The 24,739-nt window shown below is 39.6% G+C and overlaps 2 protein-coding genes and 1 long non-coding RNA gene across 5 annotated transcripts; 1 reads left to right on the top strand and 2 right to left on the bottom strand.

Moving 5' to 3' along the window:
- Positions 1–1,540: 1,540 nt before the first annotated feature.
- Positions 1,541–23,735, bottom strand: LOC109199133 (T-cell surface glycoprotein CD4-like). 3 transcript variants are annotated; one of them, XM_025903744.1, is made up of 3 exons: positions 23,554–23,734; positions 3,732–4,067; positions 1,541–3,079 (listed from the first exon to the last, which is right to left on the bottom strand). In XM_025903744.1, the coding sequence occupies exons 1-3, from the start codon at positions 23,681–23,683 to the stop codon at positions 2,937–2,939; spliced, it is 609 nt and encodes a 202-aa protein (XP_025759529.1). In that variant the 5' UTR covers positions 23,684–23,734; the 3' UTR covers positions 1,541–2,936. The 3 variants fall into 3 exon arrangements, with proteins under 3 accessions (XP_025759529.1, XP_019210006.1, XP_025759534.1); XM_019354461.2 differs by lacking the exon at positions 23,554–23,734 and adding an exon at positions 6,542–6,631; XM_025903749.1 differs by lacking the exon at positions 1,541–3,079 and adding an exon at positions 3,146–3,527 and having other exon boundaries at positions 23,554–23,735.
- Positions 7,543–8,309, top strand: LOC109199136 (uncharacterized). Its single transcript, XR_002059604.1, has 2 exons — positions 7,543–7,718; positions 8,218–8,309. It is a non-coding gene; the product is annotated as an uncharacterized LOC109199136 (long non-coding RNA).
- Positions 8,797–13,614, bottom strand: LOC109194356 (uncharacterized). The gene is made up of 2 exons (XM_019354465.1): positions 13,441–13,614; positions 8,797–11,834 (listed from the first exon to the last, which is right to left on the bottom strand). The coding sequence occupies exons 1-2, from the start codon at positions 13,513–13,515 to the stop codon at positions 10,056–10,058; spliced, it is 1,854 nt and encodes a 617-aa protein (XP_019210010.1). The 5' UTR covers positions 13,516–13,614; the 3' UTR covers positions 8,797–10,055.
- Positions 23,736–24,739: the final 1,004 nt, after the last annotated feature.

Genomic DNA, 24,739 nt, shown 5'->3' with positions numbered 1-24,739 from the left:
CAGGTAATGACATACAGGTGGGAGCACAGCTGATTCTAATACACAAGACGACCTGGATACAAGGATACAAGCTGAACACAATGACAACAGACACAGACCTTCAGAATAAAACAGGAAATCCAGAACACGAACAGGGCACAAGGGGAGGACACAGAATACCAAAATCAGAATAACTAGAACAGAAGAAAATAATCATATTAAACACAAAACGCTGGGTCAACGACCCAGCACCATGACACTTTTAAAGCAGAGCTCCCTCTCCTGTTCACAGATACATGCTATGAAGCCTGATTCCAATTTGCTCTCTGGAGTTTTGGAAAAATTTCCAGCGATTTCTTTTTTTAGAGTAAAATTCCAAGGAACAGACACAGCTGGATCTCATCTACACCATTTCCTCTGCTAAGCACGACGTGTCCAGGCAGATCTCTGACTGGCAGATGGCCACCCCTCCCTCATCCTGGTGGTTTTATAGGGTTTTGCATAAAAGAGAGTTTTTCTTTCTCAATGTCATCAAAGTGATTGCTCATACAGAATGGGGATCATTTGATTGCTGAGTTTTCTTTCTTTTATAGTAGTCTCTACTTTAAAATATAAAGTACCTTAAGGTAATTCTTGTTGTCATTTGACACTATTTAACTAAGCTAAACTGACTTTGTTTAAATGTCACTTGGGAATATGAGGCAGAGTTGAGGCAGTTAGCCTAATGCCAACCCTCAGTTAATGTGGTCAGTCAAGTCCAAAGATTTCAGAGATTTGGGCCAAATCTGGGCAAAATATTAATTACCATCAAGAATTAATGAATTCCTTGCTCCTGATATCCAGACTGATTTGGTTGGTTCTCACATACATTCCTCCTCCAAAGGAAGCAACACACTGAAATCTGTTCATCCATGACTTTATGATGTTTCCTCTAATTCTTTTAATGTCATGTAAGCGCTAATGTCCTCTGACCCAGATGAGTCATCTTACATCCATCCATCTTCCTTCCTTCCTGCCTGCCTCCTGCAGGTATAAATATCAGTGACTGTCAGACTGGTTGTGGCGGTGAGCAAAGCGACCATTACGGCGGATATACCTTAACCCAGCTGCCATCTTAACCCAGCTGCCACAGAGCGAGAGTCAGGATACAGTCTAGAGAGATCACCAGCTTGACAGAGACAAACATTCACACTCATGTTCACACCTGTGGGCAATTTAGATCACCAGTTCACCTAACCACACTAACGACAGCTGAGAGCCTACACAGGAAGATCATGCAAACTCCATCCAGAAAGGCCCAGGAGAGCTTTCTTCCTCCCATTGTTAAGCAAAATGTATTCTGAATTTAAAAGGATTGTATTTCCACCTCTTTACATTGAGCCAAATTTAAAGAAAAGATTTTTTGGACTGTGTGCAGTTTATGACTGGGATTTGACTAACTGCAGACAGAGCTGGCAGTCTGTGTTGGACCTGATTTGTCACCCTGCCACACAGATGCTGGATGAGTCACAGGGTGATGAGTTAAAGTCAGCCTGAAAGAAAAAGCCTGGCAAACAACAGAAATACTTCCGGACTTTATTCTGTGTGAAAACGGACATGAAGCCTGATCAAATTTTTATAGCAGAGATAAATAGAAGTGTTACGATGAAACGACTGCTTGACATTCAAAAAAATACACAAAATATAAACAAAAGATAAATACACAAAGATCCTCTTAAGAAAAAAAAAAGCTGAAAACCAGAAACGCTGTGATGATGATTTTCACATGTAAGTTGCAAACAAGCATTTTCACTGATCATTCTCACATGTTAATAGAAACAATGACAGACAGGTTACAGGATTACACTGCAGCAGTTGTTCATCAGTTCTTAATCAGGTTGCACTTGTGACAGTATTTTGTTCCTCATGAGTTTATTCATACTTGTGTAAAAGTAAATGCAGTGTTTTTAGATGACAGAGCTCCTGGCAGTGCCAAACCACACATGGCAAATATGTGATTACATGAATTTCATCCCAACACCTGTTTCAAACTTCCTGGATTTGTTTCCACTGAAACTTCCTCAATCTCTTGTTTTACCATTATCATCCCTTATTTATTATATTATGTTTGGACATTGGGGGTTTTGCACCTTTGTGGTCTTGCTAGCTAATTCCTCTGTGCAGGCAACTGTACAATGGCAATGAATAAAGTTCAAAAGTGGGATTAATGACTTAGCAAGTTGTGTCAAGCTTACAGTCACAGTTTAAAGTATCAGGAAAGCAGCTCTGATTTTACCTTACTCAACATGGTAACATTTGCTGAAGGCCAACATAGATTCATGTGGGAATACATTTCACATGTGCAAGCATAAATCGAGCCCAGCTCGAAGGTTACAGCAGTGAAAACTGAGCATCACATTATCACAGGAGTGTGCATGTATATGTGCATGTATGTATAAATGTTTTTACAATTTATTCTGGTCTCCTTTTAGGTCACATTTACGCTGCTGAACAACCTCCAAGAATGAGCGTTGAATCAGTCAAATTAATTTCACTTCACACTTGATCTACTGACAAACTAAAGCAATTTCCACGTATCCTTTATCAGGCTGTGTTAAAGCCTGATAGAAGCACTACGATTTTGTTAAAATTGGAACTTATGAACAAGTCTAATTTTACCGTGTAAGCTGGATGCAGCAAAATTAGACAATAACTGTTGAATCAGCAGAATTCTCTGTTTTCTCTTAGATTTTCTTTACTCTGCATTCCTCACAAAGACTTTCCATCATCTCCATACACAGAGATAAGACAGAATAACATTTTATGGTGACACTTCATAATTAATTTCTTTGTGAGGTCCCTGGTGTCTGTCCCCCTGTTCACTGACATCACTTGGAAGTTGAGACAGCAGCAGGAGACTCAAAGTTTAGCTGTTCAGAGGTCTGAGATACTTAAATGTGCTGCAGATCATCAGGAGGTTAGTATGAACCCTGACTCTTTTCTCCTTTATGCTTTCTGTAGATCACAAACCCAGCAAAAGCAGCAACAATGAGGACGCCAGAAACTAACAGACCAACTTTCAGTCCAACATGTCCATCCTTCTCTGGTCCTCCTGTTGGACCTGCAGGTGAGAAACAGGTGTGAGGTGTCAGCTGTCAGGTAGGTGATGAGTGAAGAACAGAACAGAATCCATTTCCTCTTCAAACTGCTGTCAGACATTATCTACTGCACTCTGATCACATCACTCAGACCAGCTGCTTTCTACAAAGTCTCATCAACAACATCTTTAGAAACTGTCATGAGCATTTCGTTTCAGTAAGTAAGGAAAGAGACGACAAGCTTGTTAAGACATGTACATCGGTGAGAGCTCTGAGTGAGACTCACACCCAACTGTAGTCCGCCTTCTTTATTTATACACTCAATGTATAGTTTACACAATGTATAGTTTCATAACTCTGTTAAGGGTAAAGGCGTGCTTCCCCTTTTGACAACTCTACTGCACGTCTTCGTCCTCATGCATATGGCATAATCTTCTCGTTTCAAGTTCCTTAGGCGTTTCCTGTTTTTCTCTAAAAGTAGTTGAAACAGGTTTCACAAACGGTTACACAAAAGTGGTTATTTTCCACTGCAGCAGTATGTATGCTAAAGACGTAAAACATAGACTTTATAAAAAGGTATAATGAAACAGTAAAATCTCTTAACAGAAACAGACATCAACAACCAGGAAGCAGCTTCACCTCTGATCACACACACACTCAACTCTACTCACTCACCTGGAGGATCAACAACACTCAGGCTGATGATGCTGATGGGCTTCAAACCAAGTGTTCCTGTCTCAACGACACGACACTTGTATGTTCCACTGTCATTAATCGTCACATCCTTCAGAATCACAGACACGTCTCCATCCTTCATCTGTTTGTCCTGTAGATCCACCCGGTCCTTAAAAGATAGATGCTGGTTCACTGTTGTTTTCCTCCCATCCCGATACAAAAAAACATATTTCTCTCCCAGGTCAGCTCTGCTCCACTCCACAGTCCTGATGTTGTTTGGAGCTCGACATGTCAGAGTGACGTTCTGTCCAGACTCAGCTGGGATGTTTTTCTGGTCTGAAATAAGAAAAGCCGGAGAGCAGAGAGGTTAAAGGTCAAAGTACAAATCTTCACTTCTACAGCAGACACCAGAACTCTTCTGCTGAGAATTTCCCTTGAATTTCAAAGGTGAATTCCGCAAAAGTTTACTAGTTTAACTGGTGAATTCTCTTTTCCATAGACCTTAAAAATTTCTTCTATGCTGAGAAAGAGTGTGAATAGTTTCTTAAGGCAGAGAAGCTCATTTAAATTTCAGATCGTAGAGACTCACAAAAGTTATTCATAGACAAATAACGTGTTACTGTAATCCAATTACTTTTTCAAGTAACGAGTAATGTAAAGGATTACTATTGCAAAAACGGTAATTAGATTACCGTTACTTTCCCGTAGGAACGCTGCGTTACTGCGTTACTAAAACCGTGATTTTTTGCGAGAGTGTCTCATGACAGTGACGTAAGCGAGTGCGACGTTCGTGACAACAGCTGTGTGCAGATCAACAATGGGTAATATATGGAGTGCGGGAGAGAGTATGAGCGTGCAGCGTTTAAAGCGTGGAAGTACTGACCTTACTTTGAGTTTGATTCCATAAAAAGTGACAAAAACATTAGTGTCTGCTGTTCACTGCGTGGGAAGAAAACTTCTTTTTACAGCAAAAACCCCTTAACTTCAGAGCAAGCACCGAGTGCGCTGCTACGTAATGGGAAATTCACAGACAAACTCGCGGATTCTTCAACTGACCGCTGCGGCTCCACCTGCACCAGGGTAAACCTCCGCCTACCCCACTCCTGCTTTACAGGTGAAAATAGAGCAACAGGACCACTAGTCTTTGATTTTATTTATTTTCTGCTGTGTTTTACTTGCATCTATTTGAAAGAGTGAATATTTTATTTTATGTGCTGGAATGTGCAGAAAATAGGTTTAAATGTTAAACAAAATTCTTCCAGTCAGAGAATGTTGCATATAATTTAATTTTTGCTTGATGCATAAAGTTAAAAGATTAAAAGTAATAAAGGAAATGTTAAAAGGAAACTTTTCCATTTGATCACATTTTATATGATGGATTAGGCAGAAAGTAGAAGAGTAGAAGATCTATCGCTTTCTCACCTATTCAGGTTGTAAATCTTGTTTTTAAAAAGTAACTAAGAAACTAATTACTTTTGAAAATAAGTAATTGTAAACTAAAGTAAAGTGTCGTTGTCAGAGGCTACGATGCACGTGTACCATCATTAATTTAAAACAGGGTTTAATTTAAAACAGAAAAGTGGGAATCATGTGTGGCTGCCATTCACATGTGTTACTGATCATGTGACTCTGAGGGTTTACAGATTTGCACTCCTGTGACATAATATCACAGCACAACAAATTTATATTTTTTAGCATTATTTATCAAGGCGTTAACATGAACATGACAATTTATATCAACTATGCACTGAACTTTATTTCAGTGATTTGCCACACGTTAGATTAATTAACAAATTAGTCAACAAATTATCTTCTGAGAGCTAAATTATCTATGATGGCTTACCCAAAAGACCCAGCAACCTAGCCCTCACATTTCGAGTGTATGGGAATACACGCCACACTGAAAGCTAAATATCAGATATTAAATCCATCTGAGAGCAAGACACAACTTTACTGAATTTAATTTAAAACTATAAACGCAGACAAACCCTAAACAACCTAAAGTTAAAAACCCTGGTTCCAAGACCTGGAGATCATGACGACCACATTCAGCTGCTGCTTGTTTGTGTGTCTGTCTGTATTCACCTGAAAAGCTTCCCTGTGGGGCAGAAATTAGATGACTAATTTTGCTGCTGATGACTGTCCCATTTCTTCATCTTCTTCACCGTGAGAAACGCTTACGTTGCATAGTTTAAAAAATAGTTTTAAAAAATCATTTGTTTCAGAGCATTTGGCCGAAACTCAGCCAAGTATGGCCCCGTAGACTGCACTAACATTATTAAAGGCATAGCTCTGTTATAGACTTTGAGAATAATACTCCTCCTTTCTCTCTCTTCTCCCTTTTAGTTCTGCTGAGCTCACTATGAAGTCCATATTCAACAGCATGAATCAACCTCAGCTATTATGTCTACTTCATTTGTCATGAAATAACAGGGAACCAGACCTCACCTGCCCATAAAACTACATGTACAGACAATCCCCCATCTGAAAATGAGGGACTGTGAATAAAAATCTCTGTAACTCCTAAAGTCTTAATGGAAAACATCTTTAAACACATTTGAAGTAAACATGAACACCAACTAAGGGTTAAAAATCCACATCCCAAATTCCCCCTCAATATTTGATATTTCTTAACTTGATTTTCATAACTTTTAATTAGAAGGCACCCATTGCAGGTTTAGGTTGCATTTAATTCTAATTGTACATCTTAGATAATAGAAACAAGTTTTCTTAAAAAAATGAAACAAGTTGTAAATCCTATTTACTCATTAAACCCAAATGTTTTAAAATTGGTAGAGACCACAGCTCACCTTGCGAGGCAGAAACCAGCAGGCACACAGAGAGCAGAGTCCAGCCGAGAAACACAACCATTCTCACCCTCCAATAAGTAAAATGATGAATGAAAACTAAAGTGCTGTGAAAGCTAAAAATTCTGACTGTGAGAAGGAGTGGGAGGAGTTAAGTGGGAACGATGCAGTGGGTGTGGGTGAAAGGCTGTGTTGAGTCAATAAATGAATAGACTAATAAAACACTGATGGCAGAACTACACTACTTACAGTATTCTGTTATGTCATTTTAAAACCTTTAAATTATACTCATATATAATTTTACAGTCATTTTAATACATGACTGTTCAGTGGTGTGTTGCTAAGAGACAATCCTGATCCTGCTGTATTAAATCCATGAAAGAAAACAAAAATCCAGGCACTGAGAGCGAAATGACTTGTGCCAGTGTGAAAGCTGCTGCCGTTGGTTATCAGGTCTCAGTGTGGCAGCTCTGCCTGTGTGTTTCTTACAGTGAGGAAAAACATGCCAATAAAACTACACCACCCCCTCTTCCAGGGCTCTGAGAGCCATTACACAGCATTTTTCTGTTAATAAAATGAAGCCTTTATTTTATTTTTATTTTTTTCCATTTAAGAATGAACTCTCACTATTAGGGAGGGCCAGCTCTGCAGTGTATTCATTCAGTGGAGGCTTCCTTCCCCTCTGTCTTTCTCATTGCATTTCCTTTTCCTGTTCCCTGCATGCAATTTAGAAACACTTCTATTAGAATAATGATAACCTAAACCACAGACTGAGGAAAGCTGAAAAAATGTGTTACATTATTAAAGTTCAATAGTTAAAACCACCTACTGTTTTTTATTTTATTCTTATCTTCTGTGTTTCTTTTCTTTTTTCTTTTTTTTTTTTACTGGTGGTTAATCTACGGAAGAGGATTAGGGCCACTGGAAAGAAAAAAAAAAGAATTCTGACTTTATTCTCAGAATTCTGAGATTAAAGTCAGAATTCTGACTTTAATCTCAGAATTCTGACTTTAATCTCAGAATTTTGAGGTGGGCACCTGCAGGCATCCATCTTCAGTGACAGGGATGTGTCCAGGTGTGCAGGTGGAGACCTAATTCACTAAACATGGTGGATATAAGTGATTTTCTGCGTGGCCGAGGGGTCCCCGAAGAGGCTATTTTATTAATGGAAGAGCAGAAGGTGAGTAAAAAAAGAGAGATACTTTGGTGTCTCTTATTTTTACAGGAAAACAGTTACGGTACAGTTACGGTTAGCTGTTAGCATGCTTGTTAGCTTATAATGTTATATAGGAATGAACGTGTTTCACGATGTTACAGTATACTAGGTGAATTGACATTGCCATTCCACCACTCCAGCAGACCACAACATAAAAGACAGCAGACGCCACCACAGTGTCGTAGAACATCCTTAGAAGACGTACTACCTACATCATAACCAATCAAGTCCTGCTTTTTTTTTTAAATACAGAAGAGGATTTACTATTTACTGAAAGGCTATGCATTAGTTTGCTTCTTTCATTATTGTGTTTCGCCCTGCATAAAATAGATAGCTTTCCTCATAACTACAGTCAGTACTCTCCTACTGGCATTAGCGGTGACCTAAGAGGCTTAACCGTAATATTGCTTTGCAGTGTAAATGTTGCAGAAAATGACTGTCTTTTCTTTCTTCTTGTGTGCAGATTGACTGTGACGTCATAGCACTGATGGATGACGCAACTTTGGCAAACTACATTCCCTCATACGGAGACCGAATTGCCCTCTTCAATTTCTGCAAAAGCAAGCAACCACTGTCAAAAAGAAAACTAGCACTTCTGCAAAAAGTCTCTCAAAGTGAGATAAACAGTGGCTGACATGTCACATTTGGATGACTTAATAAGACTGTATTTCAGACTTTCCTTCAGTAACAAAGAAATACTTTCAATTTTAGCACATAGTCATCAGACAATTATAAGTATTCGAACTCCTTTATGATATGAATCCTAAAATTATAAGAAACATAACAAAAATATTTTGACTTTTATTTGTAGTATCCCAGCAACAATGCAACAAAACAGTTCCTGCAAGTGGAACCAAGTTATTGTCCCACTAAGTGCAACATGTTTTACATTTATATTTGTGTATCTTCATGAAATGTTTGAAATTAAAAATAAATGGTATTCTTCCATGTTACTGAGCTCATGTGTGGCAGTCTCTTGAATTCCGGCATGTTCAAATAGATAAGGAGCTTGATGAACATATTCAAAACAACAATACAAATGTACTGTGTACAGTAACATTTTATTGGAAAAAGTTTACAAGAAACCTGTTCTTGCCAATGCCAATAACATGGCTAAAACTCATAACCGTATAAGCTGCCCTGTAACAAGAATGACTCAACTTTTAAAACAAACTTATAGATCTCATACAGTCTTGTTATGCATCAGTATACATCAGTGACTTACTGTAAAGATCATGAACACTGGCTATTGTGGTATCACATATTCCTTCAGTATCATCTATGGTATAGAAATAAAAACAAGTGTGAATGGTTGAGAACATACATGCATACAAATAAAAATGCATAATTTCTGGCAGTAACAAGACATTTTTTCAGGTGTTAAGATTAATACTATATCTGAGAACATGAAAATTTGGCATTACAAAAGGATGCCTGAATAATCACAGCACTTGACCACTGCACTGAACTGTACAGTGTTTATTTATGATCTCAGTAATCAATAACCGTCTTCAAAACAGACTGAATCCTTTAAGCAGCTTGAATCAATTTGATGGATGAATAACAGGTATGCTTAGAAACAATATGACATTAAGAAAATTCTGGAATTTTAAAAAATATTTTCACCAACTTTAAATGGGACCTTTGTAATCAACAACAAATGCCAAACTTTGATACCTTAACCTACCTTAACTAAAAATTGCATATACTGTCAAGCAAAATATTTTAAGACATGACAAATGCTAACGTATAAAATTGTACTTATTCCTTTTAAAATACAGTGTTGAATAACAGCATTACTTTTACGTTATAACTATGTTCGGATTTAGCCCTGACCTAATAAGAAAATACCATCTGAATGAATTACTCTTACTACTAATTACTTACAAAAGTATTTGACTGTGCTGAACTCTCAGACCACACATGGTGCATTAAAGAAAGTTTAAGAGCAGTTTAATTATAGTTTATAGATTTTTAGTATTCTTTCTTCATGCTTTTGCTGAAGGTTTCTGTCCTACAGCTGGAAAGCTTGGATTTGGTGAAGACAGCTCTGGATATGGTAGTAAACAGTGTACCTGTTCGTTTTGTTTTGTGACTGTATCATATAAAACTCAAAATGATAAAAGAAACTGAAATATTAGCCAAAACTGGACTTCTAACAGAGATGGGAAACTTCTCTCTAATTAAAAAAAGTATACTGTATAAGTTCAAAATACATAAAAATACATATTCCTTACATCTCTTTACAGTTATGCTCTAGTGTGCATGAGCAGTTCAAATGTAGCGCATTGCTGTGAGAGTCTAAACAATGTCCATCACCCAGACATTACTTTCAAGAACTGCATTAAATTCAGAACGAAAATCTGGGAAGTTTTCATAGCTGTTTCTTAGCTGCAGAACATTCCCACACGTGTGTCCGACTGGTCTTCTTGTAAACTCTGTCATATCTTGAAATTCCACATAAATACTGTTTGTTACTATGAGGTCAGATCCTGTGCAGAAACGCATAAATTTCTGAAGTTTAATGTTATCCAGCTCTCTGATGAATCTTTTGAGATGATTTTTCACTTCTTTTTGTTGTGGAGTCAAATCCACAGCAAATTTCAGCAGCTGGCACACTTTTTTTGAAGTTGGTTGCAGTTCAGAGAATAACTTGGTCAGTCCCTCCGGACTGAGGGAGATATGGGGGTAGATGATCTCCCTCCAGCAGTCAATAACAAACATTGGTTTTTGGACAAGTTCTTTGTGTGCTATTTCATCAAGGATTGTAGGAAGAGTCTCAGCAGTGATTCTTTTTCTACAGCCATAGCTGTCAAGAACTTCCACAAGATCAGCCAAGTCAATTGCAGAGAAATTTTTTACTGCTTCCATCAAAACATCACATTCTTGGCTGCTGACAAACTGTAGAAAGTGTGTTTTAAGATCACTGTAAACACCATTGAAAAGCACTTGCTCCAGAAAAGGGATTGCAAGTTTATTTGGAAAATACTGACATTCTTGGTAACCTTTCAAGAGTATTCGCCCAACTGCCTTCCATTTTTCAGCAGGAAAATCATGGCGAATGAATGGCACTTTAACTGTTGCACCTAGGGTGCATCGCTCATAAAGTTCATGCCAGAAGCATGTGAGTACATCTCTTAGTATTCCTGATCCAGTGCCTGGTTCTTCTGTGTTGTCTGGAAGTATGCGCTTCACATTCAGTGTTTTTCTCAAAATCTCTGCATCAGAGAAAGCAGTAATCATGTCACGTAAAGTGTCAGTATGACGTATGGTGATTGTTATTACGTTCTCTGAATTAGGTGGACTGAGGGGTACAAGAAAACCCTCATAGACTAATGTGTCTTCTGTATCTTCTTCAGCATCAAAAATTGGACCAAAATTTATTTCTGGATCATCTGAAATTTCTGAACCAGTGATGACTTCATCACAATTACCCCTGACTTCGCCTACTTGCAATGGATTAATATCACTGCCACTGCTTTCTGAGACAAACACCACTTCAGATGTCTCGCTGGCATCTTCTTCAGGATCTTTTGGTTTTGTTGCAATGTAGAAGCGTAACATTGTCAGTCTCGCTGCCTCATACATATTGCCAATAGACTGGCAGGTATCATCAGTAAGGTGGTTTTGTTTAAAGTCCCAAACCTCAATCCCTAAGGGATCTGTTTCACATCCCTTAGGAGATATGCCATCAGGAAAAAAAAGTTTCTTTCCTTCTTGAAGAATATCTTTTAATCCAGCATCAGTGGCCATTTGAATTTTTCTAGTGCCACCTCCCTGCTTCGCTCTCACCTGTTTGGCTATTTTTCCATCACTATGTATCCATCCTATCTCAACATTTCGTGTTGCTTTTTGCTTCTTTGTCTGTCTTATTCCTGCATCTGTATGTGAAGTGTTCTCCTTTGGACTTTCTTTTCTGGTTTTCATTTTCTCACGAAGTTTTTGCAGAAGTGCTAGTTTTCTTTTTGACAGTGGTTGCTTGCTTTTGCAGAAATTGAAGAGGGCAATTCGGTCTCCGTATGAGGGAATGTAGTTTGCCAAAGTTGCGTCATCCATCAGTGCTATGACGTCACAGTCAATCTGCACACAAGAAGAAAGAAAAGACAGTCATTTTCTGCAACATTTACACTGCAAAGCAATATTACGGTTAAGCCTCTTAGGTCACCGCTAATGCCAGTAGGAGAGTACTGACTGTAGTTATGAGGAAAGCTATCTATTTTATGCAGGGCGAAACACAATAATGAAAGAAGCAAACTAATGCATAGCCTTTCAGTAAATAGTAAATCCTCTTCTGTATTTAAAAAAAAAAGCAGGACTTGATTGGTTATGATGTAGGTAGTACGTCTTCTAAGGATGTTCTACGACACTGTGGTGGCATCTGCTGTCTTTTATGTTGTGGTCTGCTGGAGTGGTGGAATGGCAGAGAGGGACAGGGGGAAACTTAACAAACTGCTCGGGAGGGCCAGCTTTAGCGGTCCGCTAAAATCCACTGAGCAGACTGGGGAGGAGAGGATGTTGTCTAAGCTAACATCCACCATGGACAACACCTCCACGCTCTCTGCATGAGACTGTACGAACACTGAGCAGCTCGATCAGCAGTAGACTTTTGTGTACACGCTTGTGTACATATCTCTGTACATTTTTATCTGTACATATGGATGTTACTTATGTATGTAGGACTATAACACAGTGTCATAAATATACAGTCCATTTAGTCATTTAAGCAAAGGTATTACACATAGAACACAAAGTAACATTGCAAATCACTCTTTGGCACAACATCGGGATCATTTCGTTATTTATTTATTTTTGTGTTTATGCGAACAATATGCCTGATTTGCGACTTTCTGCACTTCTATTGGTTGTTCAAACAAACGTCACGTCACTCCGAGGTCAAAGTTCAACGCGGCAGTGCTCCTCAGCCAGCACTTTTTATTTTATTGTTCTATAAAAAAAAAAAAAAAAAAAATCAAATACTGCATTAAGTTTATTTTTTACCGGTAGTGAACTGTAGTGCAGCCTACCATTTCCACACGCAGGCGTTAAGCTCAGAGTATTAGATATGATTTCCTTCTTGAGCTGACATACATTACACAGTGCAGGAGAACGATGACGTCATTCTGACATTATAAACAGTTAACAGTTTGCTCATTTCTTCCGACACTGTACCACTAACGTATACACAGTTACATGATGCACAACATTAGTTTGTGTTAGCTAACATGTTGTGAGGGGATCGTCAGTCGGCCACCGTCAGAACAACAACCGGGGCTGTGTCGGTGGCTGTGTATGAACGCCACCCATTTTTCTGAGTGAAATATCCGCATAAACATTCATTACAGTTTCTCTCCTCCGCTGTACTAAGTGTAACTTACTTGTACACATCAAATATATCAGTGTTATTGGCAGGCGGCTAGCATCTGTAACACAGCTCCGCTTAACTGCCTTGAAAAACTATGACATAGTAGAACAATAAAATAAAATGCAACGAACCCATCTGGGATCATCGTGCGATCACAAACAGTTAAAACGTCAATTCACCTAGTATACTGTAACATCGTGAAACACGTTCATTCCTATATAACATTATAAGCTAACAAGCATGCTAACAGCTAACCGTAACTGTACCGTAACTGTTTTCCTGTAAAAATAAGAGACACCAAAGTATCTCTCTTTTTTTACTCACCTTCTGCTCTTCCATTAATAAAATAGCCTCTTCGGGGACCCCTCGGCCACGCAGAAAATCACTTATATCCACCATGTTTAGTGAATTAGGTCTCCACCTGCACACCTGGACACATCCCTGTCACTGAAGATGGATGCCTGCAGGTGCCCACCTCAAAATTCTGAGATTAAAGTCAGAATTCTGAGATTAAAGTCAGAATTAAGTCAGAATTCTGAGAACATTACATACATGCATTACATACATGCCCATCTCTGATTATAACAAAAGTATGCGAGGGCTTTCCCAGACCTTTAAAACACAGATGTGCAACGCATTATTTAATTGTGTTTATCAACCACGGTGCGCGTTTTAGTTTTTTCAGTGTTTTTTCAGTGTGAATATATACAAACAGGAGCAACTTTCGTAATAGTGCTTTTTACACACTCGAGCTGAAACTGCAAATTGTGTGTGTGTGTGTGTGTGTGTGTGTGTGTGTGTGTGTGTGTGTGTGTGTGTTTTTAACGACTGCACTTTGGGGAGGGGGAAGAGGCATAAAGGTTGATAAAAGCCAGCGAACACAATTTCCTTGAGCCTGACACCCGCAAGTTATTTTTAGAGAAAATACACATTGAATTTTGATGCCATTTTTAAAACATAGATGTGCAATACATCATTTTAATATTGTTTATCAAATGCTGTGTGCGTTTTGGTTTTCACCGTGAATGAGTTACTTTTGTAAATGCAGGATCACATTTTTTAATGGTGCTTTTTAGACACTGATCTGAAAGATAAATGTTTTGGTAGAAGCAGCTTTGCTGGATTTGTTTTTTAACTTGGTGAAACATAGTGCGAAACTCTTAATTCAGTATTTTTACAGGTTTTAACTGCGTGGTCTTTCTGTCTTTCTGGAAAATGTAGGTCAACTTGTGAAATGAGAGCATGCACCGTGCTCTCAAGAACTGTCAGCTTTGCTCGTTTCATGGGTCCTCTGTTGATAAAACTGATTGGGTTTTTTTGTTTGTTTTTTTTAATGATCTTAATGTTTAGAGACAATAGCGAAGGTGCTGACCTGTGTGTCTCTTTAAACTCTAGATGTTAAATTTTAAGGCTACATATTATTTATCTCGCACTAAGTCTGCTTGGCATATGCTGTGTATAAAGGCTCTGGACCTTTCCAAAAAAGCGTAGAGGCGACTTTAGCGTGATTAATTTATTACAATGTCAGTTTCTGGGAAGTTTTCAGTTTTCCCTCCTGTGTCTATGGCTGGTGCAAGCTTTTTGTTTATTTGTGAAACTGAGCGCGGTTGTGGACAATTCCGACTGTGCTGTTTGAATTGAGTTTCGTGTTGGATTGCTTTCTTTAATTGTTAATTCTCTGCGAGCAGTGAAGAACCAAACTAGTACTTCAAAGTTTTGAATCCGTTTTGCCCCAGTGGCCAGTGCGAAGTTGTGCTGCAGATCCCAGCATGAAAGCTGAGGGTCCAGCCAGCCGGCAGAAAGGCCAGTTGATGCCTCGACGTGCGTTGGAACCAGCTTTGCCCACACAGAGCGTTTCTGACATGCTGGCGTTGCTTATGCATAAGAGAAAAGCAACAATACAGCGTGCTTCTCTGCTCCAAGACATCCGCGGTCCTTTCACACGGTATGTCTGTCTGTCAGCGCTAATTATTCAAACCCTGTTTAAAAGGCGACTCATTTGTTGTCCAAAACATTTCCTCTAAATTTGCAAAGTTACTGATTTAAAAATATATATTTTCGATTTTTAGCTGGATGTCACACTCTTGAGCTCTCACACTCTTGACTCTTGAGCGTATTTATATAGCAAAATTCACAATGGTATAACCATGTTAAATAAAATATGCCCAAGTGTCCACCTATGCACTTTAATGCATGCCTTTAATTACCTCTATAGCTGAAAAGAGTCTGTATCCATAATTTGTGGATCTGCTGATTTGTTTTTAATGTGGCACTTTTTTTTTTTTTCACGAACTGCAGATGATGAAATCCTCTTTATTTGAGAAAGTGTCCCTAAGCTATTGTTGTTCATACTTACTGAGTTCCCTAGCTACTTCTTTACTATGTCAGCAAACTTTCTGAACAGGAAAGGTATCATAGATTTAAAGACACATCTTCATTGAAGCAAAGGCAAAAAAAATTGGAATGAATTTTATGTTCATATTAAAGAGTGAAAATCCAAAAGCTGCTGCAATCTTTTGTATTAATGATCTTTCTCTCTCTCTCTCTCTCTCTGTGTGCATGTGTGTGTGTGTGTGTGTGTGTGTGTGTGTGTGTGTGTGTGTGTGTGTGTGTGTGTGTGTGTGTGCAGGAGAAAGGTGATGCCAGGAGCTTTTTTTTTAAAAATGCATTTCGAATCAACTTTTTTTGTTTTACAAGAAGTGTATTTCATACATTGGAATAACTGTATTCTTTTCTATACTTTAAAAGTATGAAACTAAAGATTTTAAGTTCATGCACATTGTGAAACAAGAATCTAAATCTTTCTGTCACAATGATTTCTATAAAAGCATGTTGTTTATGGGGATAATGTGAAAAATCTTTTGTGGGCTCTAATAATGATCAGTGGTGATTGAAGAGAACGCTTGAACCCAGGCTCTGGAGATTTTCATGACAAGTGACAGTGCAGACATTTGTTAATGAGAGAATAGGTTTTATCATCACAACGACTGTGAATTTAAGCGTCGTTAAAGTGTTACTTCAGCAATGCTGCCGGGAGAAAGAAGTGTTGACTCATGTTTTTTAATAGAAGACTTAAAACATTAAACTCTAATTTCAGGGGTTTATTTTAGGTTTACAGAATATAACATCTGGTATGACATGATATGTTCTTTGATCAGTGGGTTTGGGTCAGTGATTGTTGATCAATGGTCATGGGAATTTGCATAATTATGATTAAGGAACTGACCTCACAGCCAATTGTTCCTTCAGTGGGCTGGTTTCAGTCATTATGCAAATGTACTGTTTATAAGATTTGGGGAAACCTGCAGTCAGCTGAGACTGAAGAAGTCACTTGGATGAGTGACGAAACGTTTCTCCCACAAAACGCTACGTCCAGATGAACAGATTCAACTATTGGAGATTTACTTTCCTGGATGATTGAGAATGCATCAAGACGCCTTTCTGGGTGTTTCTGGTCCAACACACATGGTTTCTATTGTGGCTTGGGCTTCACTCTAGGCTGCAGCCACTTGGGGTTTCTGGACTTCTATTAGTTCCTATCACCCTAAGTGTGTGATGGTTTTCAGGCTCTGATGATTGCCTGTTGTTGTTTCTTCCAAACAACCCAGGGAGAGTCAAAAAAGAAGAAGAAGGGGGGGATAATTATGTATTAGAAGATTACAAGATGGATGATGTCACATATGACAATTTGCAGCCTTTTCAACTACAGGAAACACTTTTCTGTGATTTCCTAAGGTTTGTACAGTTGTTGTGAGGTTAGGACACGCACTAGCATAAACATGTACTGTCTCGAAGGAAATGAGCTTTTTATGGGTGGAACCAAACCAATTTCTGGTGTGTCTGTGTATTTGGGGGATCTATTGATTGATATAGCAGCAGGGACCCCCAAGCTCCCAAACATAAGTTAGTTTAGTTTTTTCTCTCTCTGAAAATCAATAATTTAATGCCAGAGAAATCTGAACGTGATTTCGAGCTCTTGCTTGGTAGAAGGAAGGAGAAAGAGAGAGAAAACTAAGCACGGTGAAGAGTGAGCAAACAGTTGATTTAACATCCTGATTACGACCACAGGTGTCAACAATCTGACCAGAATGGTGAGCCCTAAAATAACCCAACAGGGACTATGACACATGCTTTTATATATGGAAACAGACATATATGAAGAGGAAGGACCAGGTCACTATATGTTGTCACTGCTGATGAGAAACAGCAGATTACTAAGAGCAACAATGGAGGAAACATTTCTGCTTTATCTCTGTGAGTAGATTCTCTCTGTTTGCATTTCTGTACTTTAACCATCTGCTGTTGATGAGTTATTATGGAGAAGGCACAAAATATTTACGTCAGACTGAATTCATCTTAAGAACAAACTTGATCAATATTTTGAGTGATCAGTGGTCATGACCATTTACATATTAATGATCATTGAACTGACTTCACAGTCCATTGTTCGTCAGTGGTGCTAGTTTCAGTCATACCTTATAAGATTGGGGAAACCTGCAGTCAGCTGAGACTGAAGAAGTCACTTGGATGAGTGACAAAACGTTTCTCCCACTGAAAACACTACATCGAGATGAACAGAATCAACTTTTTGAGATTTTTGAGATATACAGTAATAAATAAGCAATAAAATAAAAAGTAGGCTAAATGAATGAAGAATGAGGTGTTGCCAGTGTTGATGTATACTATCTTGCTACACAACCATATGAGGTAAACCTTGAGGCGAATGTCGTTGTAAATTGGTGCTATATAAACAAAACTGAATCGACAACAAGTGGCCAATCATATTGCTGTAACTCAGAATGATTGACCACCTATTACATCCAAGTTGTGCAGAAGAACATTTCTGACAACCCAACATGTGGAAAGTTAAAGCTGATGTGCCACAGCACCACATGAAGAGACCAGCTGCTACTCCTGTCAGCTAGGAACAGGAAACTAAGGCAACAATTCACCTGCATTAGAAAACCTTTTGGATTTGGTGAAATTGCATCCACAATCGCATTCGCATTGTGGATAAGTAGCTGACAAATCTTCAGCAACTGTGTGATGATATCTTGTCAATATAGACCAAATTCTCTGAAGAAAATAAATTTATGCCATGAAGAAGGCAAAAGATGGTTGAAACCAGTACTAGCAAAAATGTTATATAAAGTATCCATTTAGAATTGGAGATCATTTATGGAGACCACTGTTTCTTTATCCACATATAATAGTATATGTGGATATACCCACCCCGGCCGCCAGTCCCCTCTGAGACTTTCCCCAAACTGCAGCCTCAATTCACATTCAATTCGTCTGCCGTTACCTGCTAGAAATGCTGTCAAACCTGAAGTGATGCTGTGGTCTCAGTGAGTGAATTGAGCAGTATGATGTCACCAGTGCCTGCAGACAACTTGTTTGGTAATGCAGCAGCAGTGTGGTGTCCTTTCCTCTGAGGTTGCAGTAAATGGGTTAGACCAGTCTCACCAATGAGGCAAGCTGTGGCTCAGACTGTCTGTTAAACAGCTGCCAGCTTAAATTAGCAATCAGTATTCTAATTCAAGATTATTAAGTCATTCTCAATACAAGTAAAGCATGAAAGTCACTTTCAGCTTTAGTGAATAAAACTAAAAGCCTTATCTCAGGAAGTAGAGCAGGTAGTACTATGAGTGTTAAACACAAACGCAGTTGTTCTGCGTTTGTGTTTAACACTAAGATGGAGCATTGCTCTGTGTGGAGCATCTATTTTTTCAGTCTGTGATTAACAGGAAACTAGCAGCTGTGTGGTGATCTAGCTTCCTGTTTCTGATGAAAACACTTTAACTGCTCAGGTTTCATTTTTAGGACTGCAGAGTTTTTATGCTGCTACTGTGCAAGAAAAAGAAAAAAAAATCAAGACATTACTTTGTAGTTCTTGGAGGTGTCTGCCCTATAAAATGCTATCCCAGGTTCAATACTTTATAACCCAGATGCAACATACCCTTCTTTAACATCTTTTCCTTGTCTGTATTTTTTTATGATATGCCCTCTTTGCCCTGCACATTAAAAAAGAAAAAGAAACTATATATGAATGGCATGGATCTCTGCATCTTGATCTCATTGCAGGTGTATCCAAACTTCTCGCTGTACTTTTGGACGTCTCTTTACTGTGTACTCCTGTTTCTCCTCGCTTGTCTGGTGATGTTGTTGGCTGGATTCTACAGTGCATCTTATCCATCTCTATCTTCTTTTTCTTCCATCTAGTGGCTCCTTTTAATATCTGGTTGCCACAAAATAAAAGGAGCCACCAGAGTTTGTTCCTTGGTTACCTTTAGAAAACTAAATTGTTTTCCTCCCAGTGATTCAGTGAACTGTTTTATTTCTCCTCAGTTCTGATCTTACTGCTGAGCTGTGCAGCAAATCAAGGTCAGTAACCTTTTTTATTTATTTATTCCAATTATGTTAAATGATCAAGTCTGTTACTGCTTCTTTCAGTGGTGGTCACTAATGTAAAACTACTGAAAGTAGAAATAATTTTGTGGCATTATTTTTAAAAAGATCAACATAATTTTTATTGTAACCCTCACAGCTCGTCTGACTGAGTCCCAGCAGCTCTCAGCTCTTTGAAGGAGACTTTGTGTCTGTGATCTGTGAGGAGGACGACAGCTCTGCTGGATGGACTCTGAGGAGAAACACAAGTAAAAAACAGAGGACTCAGTGTGGAGTCGACTGGGGGATAAAAGCATAGCTCTTCCTGTAACATCACTGATCTCTTTACATGGGACAGTGGAGTTTACTGGTGTGAGTCCAGAGAGGGTCCCATCAGTAACATGGTTAACCTGACAGTCACTGGTAAGCTGAGTGTGTGGAGTTAGTGTTGATGAAGCTGTGTGTAAATGGATGAAATGCTGTAGTTTGTCTCTGTGTTGAGGTGGATCAGTGATCCTGCAGAGTCCTGTCCTCCCTGTGATGGAGGGAGATGACGTCACTCTGCTCTGTAAAACAAAGACCACTCCCTCCAACCTCCCAGCTGCTTTCTTCAAAGATGGCGTCTTCATCGGAAAAGAGCCTACAGGTCACATGACCATCCAGCATGTTTCCAGGTCTGATGAAGGCCTCTACAAGTGTGACATCAGCGGTCATGGAGAGTCTCCATCCAGCTGGATCACTGTCACAGGTGACACACTCACCTGTCTGTGTTTCTGCAGCTTTCAACATTGACAATGTGACGACAATTTAATAACTGTATTTGCTTTATTTTAGACAAACACACCACCACACCTCCACCTACATCAGCCTCTATTACTACAAACACTCCTGCTTATTCCTCGTTCCTTCTCTGTGTGTTATTTCCTGTTGGAGCAGTCTGTGTTTTGGTTCTGCTGGTGATACTGGTTCTTAGACAACATTTTCGGAGGAAACCTGAAGGTGACACTCGGAATTATTAAAATTATGATTTTTATTTCAGTTCTCACATGTACACCACTTTGTATTGGTCTTTCACGTGGAATTCCAATAAAATTGATTCATGTTTGTGGCTGTAATGTGACAAAATGTGGAAAAGTTCAAGGGGGCCAAATACTTTTGCAAGCTACTGTATGTGAATTTAAAAAAGTATTAAAATGACTGTTTTAAGGCTAAGACTTTGTTTAAGATTAAAGATTTTTCATGCAAACAAACAATTTTGATTACATGCAGTGCTTTTACACAAAAAAGTCAGCAGACATTTTTAGTTTGCTATGATACAAGTAATCTCAGTGGAGGTTAGGGAATTGTTGGAATGCTACTATGCAAGCAACCCTGATGGAAGCGGGTACTGAATTTTCCATACCCAACTACAGACAAATAACCTGCCTCAGTACCACATGGAAGCTCCTCTCAGGCATCATAGCAGCTAAGATGAAGAGGCACATGGGTCAATACATGAGTGGGGCACAGAAGTGGACTGACAAGAATACCACAGGTGCAAAACACCAGCTACTGGTAGACCGAGCAGTCAGCCAAGACTGCAAGACTAGGCTGACCAGCCTGTGCACTGCCTGGATTGATTACAAGAAGGCCTATGACTCAATGCCCCACACCTGGATCCTAGAATGCCTGGAACTATACAAGATCAAAAGGGCCCTTAGAGCCTGCATCAGGAATTCAATGGGAATGTGGCGAACAACACTAGAGGCCAACATCAAGCCCATAGCACAAGTCACCATCAAGTGTGAGACCTACCAACAAGATGCTCTGTCCCCTCTGCTGTTCTGCATAGGCCTGAACCCCCTCAGTGAGATCATTGAGTACTGAATTGACCAATTGTCGGTCACCTCCTGTACATGGATGCCAAGAGTGAACGAGACATTAAATTAACTGATCCACACCACCAGGATATGCAGCAATGACATTGTAATGTTGTTCGGATTGGAGAAATGTAGTCGGATGATAACACGAGGGAAGGTAGTCAGAACTGAGGGGATCGAACTACCAGAAGGCAACATTGCAGACACTGAGGACAGCTACAACTACTTGGGGATCCCACAGGCAAATGGGAACCATGAAGAGGCCGTTAGGAAAGCTGCAACCACCAAGTACCTGCAAGAGGGTCAGGCAAGTCCTGAAGAATCAGCTGAACAGTAAGAACAAGATCCGGACTATCAATATTTACAGTCTGCCTGTGATCAGATACCCTGTTGTGATAATAAGTTGGCCAAAGGAGGAGATAGAAGCCACTGACATCAAGACAAGGAAGATCCTGGCCATGCATGGAGGGTTTCACCCCAAGTCCAGCACCCTGAGGCTGTACTCTAAGTGGAAGGGAGGAGGCCAGGGACTGGTGAGTGTCAGCACCACAGTCCAGGATGAGGCAAAAAAACATCCACGAATACATCAGGAAGATCTCACTCACTATGTGCTAATAGACCTCTCTGCATCGAATCATATCTGTTATTAATCTCTGTCTCTCTTCCACAGCATGTCTTTCATCCTGTTTTCCTTCTTTCACCCCAACCGGTCGCAGCAGATGGCCGCCCCTCCCTGAGCCTGGTTCTGCCGGAGGTTTCTTCCTGTTAAAAGGGAGTTTTTCCTTCCCACTGTCGCCAAAGTGCTTGCTCATAGGGGGTCATATGATTGTTGGGTTTTTCTCTGTATTTATTATTGTGCTATCTACTGTACAATATAAAGCGCCTTGAGGCGACTTTTGTTGTGATTTGGCGCTATATAAATAAAATTGAATTGAATTGAATTGAATTGAATTGAACTGACCGTGTGCTCAGTGAATACCTCAGGCAGCAGAAACCCTGCTGTTTTATCTATTGGACGTGATGGTTATAAAAACAAAACATGATAAATTTGACAAGCGCAGGAGACACAGCACGGAGGAGATTTGTCAATCAGGCTGCAGAATGCAATGCTGTACTGTGCAAAAAAAAAAAAATCAGCGAAAAAGCGAGGCAGTGACGGATGAGCGGGACCACTGTGTGCCGTTTATTAATAAACAAAATATATTCCTATCCGGTTGTTCAGTCTGACGTCACTGGCCGTGTCTGGGCCTAAACTCCGCTGCAGGTCCATATATCAAACGATCACTGTGGCATTACTGAGAGTTGAAAAACTGTCTAAAGTCTTTCATCTTTAATAAAATGATCAGTGTTCTGCTCTACCAGGTGTAACAATTGAGTTTAACATCCAGTCATCCATGAAAATGGAATTTATGACATTTAACGGCGTTAGAAGTTAGCAGGAAGTTAGCTCGCTAGCTTCTATCCAAATACAATATAGCATGTCCTGACTGCGGGGTTTTGGAAAAAAATTCAAACGTACAGCTCTGCTATAACTTCGAACATAAATGAAGATAGAAAACTAAACAGCAGTGACGTTTGTAGGGTTACTGAAGTTTGGCTAGCTGGTATATAATGATGTGCTACGTGACCGCTAGCGACACAGCTATGTTAGCATAACATAAACAAGCTAACTTTTTTTCCCACTCGATAAAAGTTAACGTGAGTGTTCTCGGTGGTCAGGAACAAATGTAATCGCATAGCGGGATGCTGTAAAAGGACTAAACTTCAGCGAGGAGAACAAGTGAGATAATCCATCCACAATACGAGGTTAGTCATTCATATACTGCTGCATGGGCTGTGCTGTAGTTACATCGTAAGGTTTTAAAAACTGAGCTTAAATAAATGATTAGCAGTAATAAAAGCCGAGGGAGGTCAACAGTGATCACTGACTGTTTTAGGAGCTTTTTGAGATTAAATAGAAGAAAATACAAAACATTAAACATGTTAACAACACAAAAGCCATATTAAACGCAGACTACTTTAGGCCCGGAAGTAGGATTCGTCACGTCATCACTGAACAACCGGATAAGACAACATGCATAAAAGCAGAACGGTATTTGTACATCAGTGGGAAAATAGCGGTGGCTTGCTAGCTTTTGTGCGGCTTCCCCGGGTCAGTGAAAAATGTAAAAGGAGAAATGAATGAACTTACCAGGTTGCCAGATCTCTTCACATTTCTTCCTCCAAGCTCGGTCCTTTATATTCCTGTCTCGGTACAGAAAGCAGCTGGTGTCGTACAGCTCCGGGTTGTTTGCTACGGCGTTGATTAGCCTTCCGTCCATTGAAGAATGAAGGGCTTTGGCTGGATCTGCCCCTTTGACTTGGTTACAGCCACGTCACCAGGCTCCTGATTGGTTGTCGCGGCGCGATTTGACGCTGGAGTTCAGATTTTTCCAACTCGAGCGATAGAGGCGAAACACGCGTATGCACAAAATGCAACACATAAACTCACGGGCGTGGTTTTTTTCGCGAGTCAAACGCGCCAGACGCGGTACACTGATATGGCAAGCCATTAGTGCCCAAATTCACCACTTTTCCAACCCGTTTGGTTAAGAAATGGCGTAAAAAACGCCGTTTAATTATTCAAAACACCGAAAAAAACGGCCATACTCTGGCCGCCTCTATCACGTTCGGTGTGAACAGACAGCTGACTACTTTGCAGATTTCACCTATTTTTATTTTTAGAACATAACTCCCACGATAAACGAGGGGCGACTGTATCAGGATCAGCATGTTAAACATTTACCCAATAAATTTAGATGGCATGTAACTTAGTTAAAAGATGTAGTTCAGTTAAGCATTATTCACACGTATATCATACGATTATGCTACTTCCTGTATGAGCACCTGTTGATGCATACTGCTTGTTGTAAGATTTAATAATTTTCATTAATGTGCCATGTTTGACCGCGTTGTGACCTATAAGGCTAAGCAAAGGGTTATTCAAAGGTTGCCCCTCTGCAGATGGCCATTAGTGAGAGTCCTGACCAGCCCCTGGCAGGACCTTGGCCTGTACCTGACCCTGCACCTGCTGTTTCTGACTGGAGGACAAGTGGAAAGTTACCCAACAGCAGGGGCAGTTAACGGCCACTATAGAGAGAGGATCCACCAGGGCTGTTGTCCTTCTGTCCGTGTCTGTGTGGCTTTGCTGTTTGTGCTTAAAACTCTACACCCTCAAGTTTCCGTTGCTTGCTTTGCTATGTGTTGTCTTGCTGTTCTGTGTATGTACTTTCTTGCTGTTCAGATGATTCAGTGTATTAAACTCTGTCTCAACAATTCTAATCTTTTTAGGGGATTTTTTTTTTAGTGAATTGATGTTAATTGGATCTAAATAAGCT

Source organism: Oreochromis niloticus, linkage group LG3, assembly GCF_001858045.2.
Source record: "Oreochromis niloticus isolate F11D_XX linkage group LG3, O_niloticus_UMD_NMBU, whole genome shotgun sequence".
Classification (NCBI taxonomy): Eukaryota; Metazoa; Chordata; class Actinopteri; order Cichliformes; family Cichlidae; genus Oreochromis; species Oreochromis niloticus.
Note: the sequence above shows the minus strand (reverse complement) of the source record. Positions and strands in the feature narration are given on the sequence as shown.